We start from the raw sequence: 13,289 nt of genomic DNA on the forward strand, positions 1-13,289 counted from the left end.
TGGCACAAGCTTGATTGAGACTCAATTGTGAGAGCATCAGGAGTGATACTCTCGGCGTCGGCCGGAGGGGTAGACGCAGGAGGAGAGGCTTTTATACCTATTCAGATCGACAGATAAGAGGGGCCTGCATGCCCGAGCAAACTCATCGTGGATTGATAATGGGCTTGAGGAAAGGCCATCTAGGTACCCAATTGATTGGAGGGACGTTGACCTTACCTGGACGCGTGCCACCGCCCACGAACGGACAGTAAGGCCGGTGATGCCATTGCTCCACGGCGTTGGCAAATACGGGGCAAAAGTACCTGGTACCTTGGTAGGAAGTGGCGCAAGCCACAAGTAACACAGGATTTTACATACAAGTATTTATCTGAGCAAGAACATAGACAGCAAGCTCGTCTGCATGTCTCTCGCAGGTAAACAACAAGACGGAAGTCGTCATCCTGCCTGAAAAGTCTCGGCATTTGGAGAAAGGTACAGGAAGCTAGTGGTGTTCATGCGGGCAGGCGTGGAGCTTTCCAACGTTCCGGGCGACGTGAACAAGAAACTAGGCAGTGATACGGCGTAGAAAAGCGGCTTGCAGAGCTCGGAACAGTTGGAACAGCGGTCGACCTGCCTTGTTGGTGCTAGAAGATGCATGTTGCCAAGAGCCTCTGGCGGGGTGGCTCTGTTCATCGAGGATAAGCTGATGGCACACAAGGACTTTTGGTGCAAGACGTGGAGGTTGACCCCTCCCCCGCCATCCAATGCCGTATATCTGTGTACCCCAACCCCGCGATGCCTCTGGCTCGGTCTTGCTTGGGTCGCCCACCGCATGATTCCATTCACACCATCATCCCACGCGTTCCGGTGACGAGGCGTCGGCGAAGGAGTTCGTCATCTACTTGAGGCCTGTCAAATCGGTTTGGCGACACTACGCAATTCTCAGTAAGTCTTTCGACGCCGAGTTTCCTTCCCAGATCATTGGTTGAAGTACCGAAGATGGCGTGGTTGCTGTCCGAACTGTCCACTTGGAGGGGTTTCTCAATACTTCCTTCAGCTTACACGTTAGGCATCTTTGCTCGATTAAGAGTTGACAACAGGTCTAGACGATCTTGCATACAGTCGTACGCGAAATAGACTCTGCATCATATCCGGGAGCAGACAGCCACTGCTTATCTCTCGGTGCATCAGTCGGCAGCGTCGGAGACAGGTTCAAGCCGAGGCCGCTTCTTGGCACTACTTGCAGCCGAACTGCTCAGATTTGACACCGCCATCTAAATTAGTCTCCAGTGATCCAAGACTCCAGCGGTCTGAGGCCTTTGAAATCCAGTAACTTCGGGCCCTGTACCCACTCCGTTCTATACTCCGGGGCCACCCCGCCTGCCCAACGCTAATGTTTTGGCCTGCTCTCCCGGCAGACCAGAGCCACGAGCCCGCACCAAGGACACACGGACCCCGAAAAAGCCCGCACCGGCCCGGAACCAGCCCGGAGCTCCGCACCGGCCACGCCGACCGAGTGGAACCCGAAACGCCGTGGCCCACACCAACATGAAAAATTTTCATCATGCGTGCCCTTCTTGAGCGGCTCCCGCGCCGTTTCATCCAACAATCAAGGCAGATGTTCCCATCTGCCCGGCTAGCTCAATCGGTAGAGCGTGAGACTCTTAATCTCAAGGTTGTGGGTTCGACCCCCACGTCGGGCTCAATTCCCGTCAGCGATTGACATCGGTATCTTTTGCTTTTTGGACAGGCTGCTACAGTGATAGCTGGGACCTCTTTTGATCTGCTTGTCTTCTTTTTTTGCACCTTTCGTGAGCAATCTGTTCCGACTCGAGGCGTTAGGCAGGTATGATATTATAACTAGATTAGATCTGGCCATGAGCCTTTCTTCTTCGAGGCCTGTGATTTGTGAGAGAATCTTCTACTTCGCGTTTCTGCCTCCCTCTCGCATCACCAACTCTATCGTCATGATCACCTAAGCACCGGTATCAGGGCGTCGAGTAACACGTAGCCAAAAGTCCGTCGTGACCCAAAACGCCGCATCGTAAAGGTTCAGCGGCTCTTGAGGCTTGACCACCGCAAAGTCGAACCTCCGAAGCAACTGTGTGACCAAGTCAGCTCAGATATTTTCCCGAGACGACGGACACAATCTTCTTACCTCAACAAAGATCTTGTTCAGCTCCATATATGCAATCGTCTTTCCAAGACACTGGAACCGTCCATAACCGAAGGCGAGTTCGATGACGTCGCTCATTTCTTTGAATCGCTCCTCGTCGGCAGCGGCTTCGAGCCATCTTTCTGGGCGGAACACGTCTGCATCAATACCAAAGGTCTCCTTCGACCTCATCAACTTCTGTACGTTGACGCCTAATTGCGTTCCTTCTGGGAGATAATAACCGCAGAGCTCAGCCCCGCCTTTGGCGACTTGCTTGTAGTTGAGGCCCGTTGAAGGAGGGTACATGCGGATACCTTCCTTTATCACAGCTTGAAGATAGGGCAACTCGCGGGCCTCGACGTCGGTGATGGGCGAGCTGATACGGCCCTGAGACATTGCTGCGTCAATCTCGCGGCGGAGTCCGTTTAGGCTGGCGGGCGTGTTGAGGAGACACAGCATGGTCATGCGGATGGCTGTGGCAGTCGAGTCTGAACCGGCGATGCTGCTCATTGTGTCAGCGAGCTGTTCTGTTTGTAAGAGATACACCCATACAATTCAAGGAAGATTTCCGCTAGGAGCTCTTTGTATGTTACACCATTACGTAGATGATGTCGGACCATGGTTCCCTTTGAGTCTTCTTCAGATTCAATCTTCTTGTCAGCCAATCGCTGGGCAACACTTGACATTAGTTAGCACAGCTCTTCTGAAGCCCCAAAGGGGACGCCATACTGCATCAGTTTGCCAAAGCCATACTCATCACTCGAGAAGGGCAGCAACTTGCTGAACGGCCAACGCTGCATCATGATGCCTACGTGCGGAATATTCAGCATGAGTGCAAGAGCCGGAAAGACCTGATCGTTCGTCGAAACATAACCCCAAAGATCCTCATCGTTTGCTAGGAAGCCCAGAGCCTCGCCGAATGCGAGCTGGCCGATGACGTCCAGGGCAAAGTACTGGGATTTGTGGGAGAATTCTATCGGCCGATAGTCAATGCCTGAGGAGATGTATTTGGATTCGACGAGGTCAACGAATTGGGCGACCATCTTGTCTACCCCGGGCTCGAAACCGCCGTTGTCTCGACCGGCATACTGCAAGTATAATTAGAATACTATCCCGTCGAGCTTGGAGATGAGACTAGACGAACGCCTTCACTCAGCTTCGCCCTCAACTCTTTCCGTTGCTCATCATCTCTCATTGAGAAGAGACTGTGCTGGTCTGGGACGACCTTGGCCAGCTCATACCATGGACCTTTTGTGAAGTCTGAGCGAACAGCTGAGATTTTGCGGTAGGTATCTGCATCCCCAAAAAGGACTTCGTTGGGACCAACGCGGACTAGAGGGCCTACAAAAACACAATGTCAATGAGGCTTCCCACACATAAGTGGCCATGATGAGATGGGGTCATGATCTAAGTCGTACCATACTTGTCACCCAGCTCCTTCAACATGAAGCTCAACTTCCCTCCCCGAGTCATGAGCTGCATCGGCAAAATCGAAATCGCGTTGAGCGTCGGGCCTGGAATGTGCCTCAGGCGATACCATGTCGTAAAATACCACACCGCCAACAGGACCAGCGCACCTGCAACAACTAAAGCCGGTGGCGCCATCGAAACGAAGCCCTCAAAGGCTCCAAAGACATCGTGACCCGGCATTCTGGGCCGGCCGAGGATGGAAGCACGTCACTTCTGCACGGTGATTGATGGGATGTCAAACAAAACGTTAAATCGAAGAGAGAGAAGGGGACCCTAAGGACGGGGAGAACGCCCTAGCTAAAAAGCTTCGGCAAATTTGGCAGCCCGTCTCTAACGCGACATCACCACTGTGCGGGGTTGACCCCCATTCCGGCGGGAGACCCGTGTGTCGCTACCGGCCGGGTCTGCCATGTTTGCTGGAGAGCGCTAGACACGGTTCACACGGCCATTGAGTCGATGGTGATTGGCAGATAACGGCTTCTGGGCGACGGCAGTTGGACTTGGGAAAAAAGACTGTCGAATGGAGGGGTCGTGTTGGTAGAGCCCTGCAGGTTTGCGTGGAACCGGGACCGAAGACTGGGTGATTGTTACAGGGATTTGGGTGTCTTCAGCAGCTGTACAGCTTGTGTTGGTAAATTGAGCAAACAAAATGACGTATGATTGGCAAACATGATTAGTGGTGGATGATCATCAAAAGCGCTCTCGAGAGATTCTTTGTTCCGACGTCGATCCTTGGAACTGTGGTGGTTTTTGTGACATCCTAGGTGGACAGAAACTCGATTTGAAGAGGCGGAAGCAGTCCCTGCGTCTGTTTATCTTTGCTATCAATCGAAGCAAGCTGAGACATTCTGAACGTCTCTTCTCTTATCAAGCAAGGGGCCACAGCAGAAAGCTAAGTTCAACAAGGGAACATCCTAATAGCCTTTCAAGTTGCCGGGGTAGTGTGGCACGGCGCATGCTCGGAGGCCGCTCCGTAACCGCGGGACGTCCCAACGGCGGCATGGAGCAATCTGTATGTGCCCTCTCCCGTCATCCCGTTCGGCTGAACGTGCCGCGCAGTCAGCCGACCAATCTCACCTGCATCGATATTTCTGCTTGTACAGCCTGAAGCGAGGAATCCTTCGTCCAACATCTCTCCATGAACGCCACGCGATTGGCTCCAGCTGGACGATTCAGCTAGGCGAAGCTTTCCCGAAAACAGACCTCCAACCACGTCTTAGCGCGTCTACGCTGTCAGCGAAAATGGACGAAATGCTGGGCCCCTCTCTCACCCTCTCAGTCTCCGCTTGTGAACCAAAGGAGCGGGAAAAATAGGGGCTGGACTCCTGGAGACAAGGGTTCACGTGAAGTTTTTATTTTGCCTTAATTATTTATTTGACGGGGAGGGAGCTCTCATCCCTGCTGTACATAATGATCCACAGGTCCCTGAAAAAAGAAAGAACATCGTGACTCTGCCAATCTTTTTTCTCTTCTGTGTAGCAACCATTTGGGCATGTCTCCGTCATCCAAGCGCCGATCACCGTTCCACGGACCGGAGCACACGGCGTTCAGCTGCTCTCCCAGACTTTGAATCGGCCGCAGCAAAGCTTGTTCGAGCCAAGGACACGGTCGGAGGCCGAGTCAAACACACTCAAAGCAGTGAGGCCTCTTCCCATCCCGCCGCACCGAACCGCGTCTGCGCCGAATCCGGCGCAGGTTGGCAATTTACGTTGATTCAGCCCCCAAGTACAAACCAAAAACCAAAATACACCACAACACCGCCACGATTTCCAGGACTGAGTCTAGGCCCTCAGATTTGACCAGGCCCCGAATCCCAGCCGCGTGGGCAGCTGTGGGAACTGTGGCATTCTCTCGTTGCCTGGTAGCACATGCAAGGGCGTGTCTTACCTTGAAAAGGTAAAAATTCCAGCAGATCAGCTCCATCTCGCATCCTGCCCGCCCACCCCCTCCAAATCCAAACAAGACGTTGCCGCTCGGCACATCCTACCCAGCGCCAGCAGAAGCTGCACCAGCGAAGCTAGCGCGATCCTCCGTCTCATTTTGATCTCCAGCTTGTGAGAGGCGGGTGTGGCCCTTGGCAGCCCCTCCTCCTCTGCCTTTGGGCAGCTTTTTCTTCCTTCAATGTCATCACAGGAGACCACGGAGATGGGATGGCAACAGCAACAGAGACACTCCGCGTCCGTCCCACAAAGACCCGTCCCAGCGACGAAGGACTCCGATACCAACATTCATGACACGACGAACGCAGCGACGGGAGGCCCGATGGACACGCATGGCATCGACCTGAGCTCGCTAAGCGGATCGGCGCACTACGACGCCGATCCACTGATTCGAGGCCAAGAAACCCACGACGACCTCGCACACCATCACGACCAACGCCAAGATGCGAGTGCGGCGCTGCTTCACAACGCCCAGGAGCCTGGATATGATGGGTATGGATTCGCAGGGGCAGCACAACAACAGCAACAGCAACAGCAACAATACCAACAACAACAGCAACAATACCAACAACAACAGCATGCATACCACCAGCAGCAAATGCCTGCGCAGCCGCCTCCTTACGTCGCAGCGAATTATCTAGGACCGCCGAATGAGCCCGTGAGATCTTTTCGCGTGCGGAAGCCGACTTGCGGCTTTTGGCACTCATCATGGAACATGTATCTCTGGCTTGTGGTTGGCATCTGCTTCGCAGTCGGTCATCACGCTTTCTATGCGTCTCTTGACGGCCACCCCGCGGATGACCAGGTGCGGATGCTTCGGTACGGGACGATCCTTGCATTCATGGCCAAAGCCAGTTTGGGCGCCGCCGTGATATCGGCGTTTCAACAGCGCATCTGGGCAACGGTGAGATCGAGGATATTGAGCATCGCCGCGCTCGATTCAATGTTCGCGGCCACTGAGAACCTCATCGCGTTTCTGAACTGGGAATTTCTCAAGGGCGCCAAGGCTACTGCTGCCCTTGCGCTCTTCGTCTGGTGAGATCCATCTCTAACGACGCCACTCTCATGTCATGGGTTGCTAACTTTTATGAAGGCTCTCTCCGTTGGTGGTCATCCTCACGGCCAACACGCTTCTTGTGCAACCTGAAGTCACGATCCAGAATGCCACGTGCCCTGGCGTCCGCAGCTTGAACTTCGCCATGGAAGAGACTGCTGACTGGCGCAAGCCCGTCCGCATCGACGGCCTCTATGAGATGCCGCTGTCCTTCTGGAACACCACTAAGCCGTCTGAGGAGGATCCTCCGGGATGGTTTGACTACTACACCGGGCCTAGTCCAAACTTTCAGCAGACAGCGACCCTTGGCGCTTACTTTCAGGAAGTTGTATCGCGAAAGAACGCCTCTGTTGAAGTCTGCAGTAAGGGTTGGAACTGCACTTTTGAAATCCAGTTCATTGCTCCCGGGTACAAGTGCACAGAGCTGGCCAGCGGGGTTGGCTCGAAACCTACGAATCTCACCCAACAGTCGGGCCAAGCGACGTCGCCATTCGGCACTGACATCCTCCTTCCCAACGGAACCTTTGCATACTACGCATTCACGAGTGGAGGAGAATACTCGACGACACAGATCAGAGACGTCGACATCGGCGGTATCCCGAAGATGGATCCGCCATACCCGGAGCACATGGGGGCCTTCCGGACAGAGCCAATCATCTGGATAGGCCACGTCGTGACGGGAAACACATCTTCGGGCGGAACCGACGTCGACTTCACTCCCAAGATCTTTGCTTGTGAGCACTATGAGACCGACTACACAGCCGTCTTCAACTACACGGATGCTACGCAGTCAGCATACATGAAGAAGAGCAAATTCCTCCGCCCAATCATCAACACAACATACATCCCCCACGTCGACGCAGACGACGGCACGGCGGACAACGTTACCGCCACCCCTACATCAAACTACATCCTCCCAACCGACGTCGCGAACTACCGCCGCACGGCAGCATACCACTCCCTCGGCTTCATGCTGCGCAAGTTCCTCAATGGCACCGTCCAGACCGATAAAGCGCTCGTCAACCCCGTAACGAACACCGACGCGATCCAGACGAAGCTTCTCGACCCGCGCAACAACTACTTCCCCCACGAGAACCTGATGGAGATGGTGCAAGGTTTCTACGAGGACCTCATCCTGTCTATCTTCTCCATGCCCCAGTTCGTACCGGTTGTCTGGGCAGCCCAGCCCACCGAGATGACGGGCCAGCTCCTCGAGGGCGGCGGTCCCGGCAACAGGTCATCATACATGTACGGCTGCCAGCGCTCACGGATGGCGAACTTGTACAGCTACCACGCGCGCGACCTGTGGATTGTCTACGCGATTGCGATATTCCTCGCCATGTCGTGTGTGGCGGCCGGTGCGCTGGCGATTCGGGAGAACGGCGGGGTGCTGCGCAACACGCGCTTCTCGAGCATCGTCGCCGCCACGCGCGGACCTGCGTTGGAGAAGGTGAAGTGGGAAGGTCCCGATCGGGATCGCGGCGATGTACCGAAGGATGTGAAGGAATTGAAGATTGGGTACGGCGTTATGAATCAAAACGTCATGAGTCCTCTAGGGACGGATGGAAGATACCCCCAGCAGAGCAGTCCGGGCTGGTCGCCTAATGAGGTGAGGTGTGGGTTTGGATTGGAAGGAGATGTAAATCAGAATAAGAGGGAGGGGTCACTATTTCACAGGTAGCAAGCGACAGCATTTTGATAATACAAGGTTCAATTCTATAAGTCTTGTTGGATGTGAGAGCCACTGAAGTTCTTAGTGCAACACAAGGTCATCCATGGGGCAACCCTTGTCAACAGACTGCCTTCTCGTCTTCTCTGTGATGATCTTGCGTGTCAACTCCATCAACTGATCCGCTAGTTTCTCATCCTGCGCCAGCTTGTTGCCTGCCTCGGGGATCGCAGGCGGACAAATATACTGGCCAGATTCCTTGATTGTCGTAGCTGCGAATACAGCAGAAACGGCACCTTCCCATTGGCTCTTCTTGAACGGTTCCATGCCAACAGCCATTGCGTAGCCTCCCAAGGGATATCTGTCACAGTCAGATGCTGTACTCAACGGTTGAGTGGAGATACTCACGGCTCAAAGATATCCTCCTTGCTCATCTTCGTGCTCACGAAACCAGGATGCGTCGCATTCATCAGCACATTCGGGTGCCCGTTCTGCGTCACCTTCCTTGCAAAGTACCGCGCGTACAAGATGTTCGCAAGCTTGCTGCGTCCATACTGTCCATTCGGACCCAGGTCCTTGTTAAGCTCCTCCAAACTCTCAAACTTGACATCGCTCGGTGCAGCCTGATGTGCGTTGCTAGCCTGGTTCACGATGCGAACCGCGTTGCCCTTCTCCGCCGTCTCCTTAATCAGCGGTAGCAGGTGACTTGTCAATACCACATGGCCCATGTGGTTAAGAGCCATGTGCCTGTCCACGCCGTAGTCCGTCAGCTCGAAGCTCATGATGCCGCGGCCAGCGTTGTTGACGAGGATGTCGAGGCGGTTGGCGTCGTTCTTGATGGCCTCCGCGACCTCCTTGACGCGCTTCCAGTCCGTCATGTCGCACTGGAACCACTTGGTGCGGTTCGCCTTCTCCGTGCCTAGGTCCTTGGCGATGGCATCCTGGGCGCCCTCCACGACTTCCTTGGAAACGGAAAGGATGTAGAGCTTGGCGATGTTGTGCTTCAGGAGAGTGTGGGTGACGCCGTACCCAATGCCCTCGCTGCCGCCCGTCACCACAGCAATCTTTGACGTGAGGTCGGGGCAGTCGTCCAGACTGAACTGGTGAGAACCGAGGCTGGCGGCGGTGCTGCCACCAAAGTTCTCGGCGATGGTGTTCTGTAAATGTGTCAGGGCTGACGGGCAGATGCAGCGGTCTTGTTACCTTGATGGTCTCCATTACGGGAATGTTCACGGGACGAGTAAAGTGTAATGATCCCGTGGTTGTTGCAATTTTGCTGAATCTTATTGATACAGGTGCAGTATGAAGCGGCGCAGTTGAGGTTCTTGAAGGTAATAAGTCTATCAACTTAGTCCGTCTCAAGACGCTGATTGGAATTCGCGCTGAGCTCATTGGTAGACGGTTATGATGAATGATTTCATCCCGACACGAAATAATTGGCTTGGTCCTCTGTTCAATTGCTTATATGGGAAGGCGTTGAGCCGCATGAATCATTATCGATGTCACTGTCTTACTTGGCTCGCCCAGAAACGGCGGTTCTGTCGATGACGCGCTCATGTCAAGTCCGTCCGTCGCGTCGCACAGCGTGATGCTAAGACACAGTACCGTTTCCCCCGTGTACTAAGCCCTATGGCGACGAAGCACCAGGGCGCAAAACATGGCGTTTTTGTTCCGCTAGTGGCATCCGATGGTGACTTTGGACGTGTCGTCAGACGTACGTCGGTCATTGAATGATCTTCTACCCGGGGCAGAACCTCCGTAGTTCGTCCGTGAAACCCGGTATATCGGAGGACACTGGTGCAGATGAGGGCCTACTACGGTGGTGGAAACCATCCTATCCTTTCCATCGGCCATCGAATCCAGAGTCGCGTCGCCGGTACCAGAGTGTAGTAGATACCGGCTATCAAATGGTCGGGCCAGCCCTTGATCATCCAGACGCCATCAATTTGCTTGATCAACACCGCGAAATATGCAAAGAATACCAGCGCCAGATTCTGCCTCGCCTGTAGTCGCCCAACGAAATCTTCCGAGACGTGGTAAAGCCAGGCAAAAACCACCTGCGAGTTTGCTCCTCCGACCGTATCGTTGTCCCCAAACACGGCTGCGAACCCGGCACGAAGGCGGTGAAGAGCATCTTGGTACACTGCCCTTTCTTCTTCGGCAGAGACCTCATTCATCGTGATTTGACGGAGATTTCTCAATGCCGTTCCCCAGGACGTCACAGGCTCATCCCGAGGCAGCGTTTCGAGGTCCAGCTTGGCGATGCCGTACATGAAAGCCAGCGGTCTGGCGGGCTCCGTCATGCCAAAGAGGACAGATGCCTCAGCGACCGTTCTCAGCCCGCGGAAGAAGATGGGCCATTCCATCTCAGAGTCGTCGGTGAAGAGCAGGAAGTTTCCCGGCTGAGGACCCAGGGCGAACGTCTGGAGGCATGAGAGCATGGCGAAGATGAACAGCGGATCGCAGGATTCTGCGTCTATCGCAGCAAGTCTTGGGGTTGCTAGTCGGACCGCGGCTTGCCAATGGGCTGTGGCCTTGGTCTTGTACCAGCCCGAGGCCTCGCTACTGGTTTGTCTGAGATGGTTCATGTGCAAGCCACTGATGGCAAGGATCGCTCGCAGGAGAAAGGGGTGAGAGAAAGACATCTGGGCGACTGTGATACTCCAAAATTGCTGCACATGTGGAGTTGGGCCGAAGGTCGTGGACGTGACGGAGCAGAAATGGTGAAACAGTTGAAGGTCCTGGACGTCTAGAGTGAAAGCAGATTCATCGCACTCCTCCATAGAGTGATTGCCTGGCAGAGGCTCAAAGACAGTGGCTTGAGCTGCGTTCTCAGGCGTTGACGCGGGCGACGGAGTGGTGTTCAAACTGCACCACAGCGACCTCTTGACGCAGTTGGTGCAGCTCGGTTTTCTTTCATCGCACTATGATTGAATTAAGTCTCGACTTTTCGCCGCGTCTCGTCAAGCAGAGGTATTTTCTCCCACTGACCTTTATTCTGCGTCGCTTGCAAAAGCTACAGCCGCCACGTGATTTCTGGTGAGACCGCCGGATGCCTTTGCTCCCCATGAACGCGCCATTGTCGTTACTTTCCGTCCGGGTCATTCTGTTAGTCCGAAGATGTTTCGCTCAGGTCGGCTGCAAAAGGTCTAGAGGAAGCAGAAACACGACTGCTTAGGAGTCGCGGCATTGCCATCGCCAGCATGTTGCTGTTGTTAGAGCCATGTAGGGGGCAGACCGAATTCTTGTAGGCTCTCAGGGCACTATTCGCAGTGACAGATTTGCCTCGCCAAGGCACTAAATGTTTGCGAGTTGGGCAAAGAACCCGTGTTTGTGGGGATCGACAAGGATGTAATAGTGGCTGAGCCGCCCACTGAGAGCTGCAGCCAGCTGAACTTCGCCCGATGCCGACAGGAGTTCTGTACGAGAATTGAATGTTGTTGGCGATATATTTGTGAAATGAGAAACGACAGAAAATCTATTAGCTATGGAAATCGAAACGATGTCGCGACACACAGTTCCGAGGCATATCATGAATCAGAGCCAATGCCGCCAGACACGATTGTTGTTTGGTATTGACAAACGGCTCGTTCAACAGGCAGTGCTCGTCAACGGATAGCCAAACGGCGCGGTTTTCTTCATCTTGTAAGGATGGTACCAGTTGAACCAAAGCAACGCCAACAAAATCGGGGTAGCATCGAAGAGATACGGCAGATATTCATTCTTCATCAGGGAAGAGTCCTGGCCGCTAGAGTGCTCAGCGATGCGAAAGATGTTGCGAATAGTGACTAGTACCATGACGCCGTAGAGCGTCATCAGCCAGTGGATCTCTTGCGAGACACCTGCGGCAGTGAAGGCCTTACAAATGCGCCGGTGAAAGACTCCGGCAACGATAGTGAAGAGCACACCAAAGGCCACTTGTACTGCCAAACCGGCGAGGACAATTTGTTGGCCTGCTTTCTTGGACGACTCCGTCGCGGTTGGCTTTGAGACCATGCTTCCTCCTGTACAAGTCAGACATATGTATCATGAGATGTATCTCCTCGCCGGAGGTTTAACTGACCGTATGATTGTATCAAGAAAGATGCCACATCGCCAGCCACGAAGATGCGGGTTATCCAGCGCGGGGAGAGAATAGAATACGAGTCGCCGTCGGCAAGCCGAATGATTTTCTCAAGCATCATATAGACTGAGGCTGCAATGACGGCTGGTGCAACGAGAACAAGGATTGAGTGAATAATGAAAGGAGGCAGACTCCAGCAGCCGAAGTTTTCGCTCGCGGAGAGACATCGCATGATATAGCCTACTGTCTCAACTACATGTCAAGAATCAGTACCATGCAAAACATGTTCATGAAACGGACTTACAAAAGGCTCCGACGACCAGCGGTATCATGCACCATGTCTTGAAGTATACTGCCTGGCCAAGGTGAAGAACAGAAGACAAGCCAAAGGCGGAAGTGAAGAAGGCAGCAGCAGCCATTGACGGCGCGTATGCAAAAAGAGATTGGTATCTGCAGTCTGACATGGTCGGAATTATGAATATAGCTGCTCTTGCTGTGGTCGATCTGAACTATGTCTAGTGCGAGGCTGAAAAGCGAGAGGATGAGATATTTTAGGTACTTATCATTGTTTATCATTGCCTTCCGAGCTACGCATTGTAGTCAATACGCATTTCATATTCGAATACGCCTTTAGCTGTGGAAACATGTGCCGCCGGTACGTGAAAGGATACGAGTTTCTATTTTGTAGACTCTGCCAAGTCGGCCCCATAATCTATCTACAGACCGATCGATCTTTTGTACTCCTTGATTTATTGCACTACATGCCAGCCTAGACAAAGACCCTGAATGTCATTAGGACGACAAGCTTAAATTGGCCCAGCATAGGAAGCTGGCGGCAACGGCCAACAGTGGCTCCAGGCTCCACTGGATTGTTGCCGTTAGCGGAAATCATCCCGTTTTTCGCTGTCAGAATTAAGAAGCAAGGGTAAGGGCTCTTTACCTTTCTGAATACGCTCTTG

The 13,289-nt window shown here is 53.6% G+C and overlaps 5 protein-coding genes and 1 non-coding gene across 6 annotated transcripts; 2 read left to right on the plus strand and 4 right to left on the minus strand.

The window, feature by feature from the left end:
• Positions 1-1,609: 1,609 nt before the first annotated feature.
• COL26b_013527 lies at positions 1,610-1,682 on the plus strand. The gene has a single exon. It is a non-coding gene; the product is annotated as a tRNA-Lys (tRNA).
• Positions 1,683-1,954: 272 nt separating this feature from the next.
• Positions 1,955-2,644, minus strand: COL26b_013528 (uncharacterized protein; the record flags this gene model as incomplete). The annotated part of the gene is made up of 2 exons (XM_053186125.1): positions 1,955-2,080; positions 2,138-2,644. 2 exons carry the CDS (start codon positions 2,642-2,644, stop codon positions 1,955-1,957), a joined length of 633 nt encoding a protein of 210 aa, XP_053029930.1.
• Positions 2,645-2,823: 179 nt separating this feature from the next.
• On the minus strand, positions 2,824-3,784 carry COL26b_013529 (uncharacterized protein; the record flags this gene model as incomplete). The annotated part of the gene is made up of 4 exons (XM_053186126.1): positions 2,824-3,222; positions 3,279-3,475; positions 3,553-3,648; positions 3,712-3,784. The coding sequence occupies 4 exons, from the start codon at positions 3,782-3,784 to the stop codon at positions 2,824-2,826; spliced, it is 765 nt and encodes a 254-aa protein (XP_053029931.1).
• Positions 3,785-5,866: 2,082 nt separating this feature from the next.
• On the plus strand, positions 5,867-8,203 carry COL26b_013530 (uncharacterized protein; the record flags this gene model as incomplete). The annotated part of the gene is made up of 3 exons (XM_053186127.1): positions 5,867-6,579; positions 6,638-8,116; positions 8,155-8,203. The coding sequence occupies 3 exons, from the start codon at positions 5,867-5,869 to the stop codon at positions 8,201-8,203; spliced, it is 2,241 nt and encodes a 746-aa protein (XP_053029932.1).
• A 148-nt stretch (positions 8,204-8,351) lies between these two features.
• Positions 8,352-10,912, minus strand: COL26b_013531 (uncharacterized protein; the record flags this gene model as incomplete). The annotated part of the gene is made up of 3 exons (XM_053186128.1): positions 8,352-8,628; positions 8,676-9,424; positions 10,148-10,912. The coding sequence occupies 3 exons, from the start codon at positions 10,910-10,912 to the stop codon at positions 8,352-8,354; spliced, it is 1,791 nt and encodes a 596-aa protein (XP_053029933.1).
• Positions 10,913-11,858: 946 nt separating this feature from the next.
• On the minus strand, positions 11,859-12,448 carry COL26b_013532 (uncharacterized protein; the record flags this gene model as incomplete). The annotated part of the gene is made up of 2 exons (XM_053186129.1): positions 11,859-12,271; positions 12,331-12,448. The coding sequence occupies 2 exons, from the start codon at positions 12,446-12,448 to the stop codon at positions 11,859-11,861; spliced, it is 531 nt and encodes a 176-aa protein (XP_053029934.1).
• Positions 12,449-13,289: the final 841 nt, after the last annotated feature.

The sequence above is a fragment of the Colletotrichum chrysophilum genome (assembly GCF_026319265.1).
Source record: "Colletotrichum chrysophilum strain AFK26 chromosome Unknown scaffold_236, whole genome shotgun sequence".
NCBI lineage: Eukaryota > Fungi > Ascomycota > Sordariomycetes > Glomerellales > Glomerellaceae > Colletotrichum > Colletotrichum chrysophilum.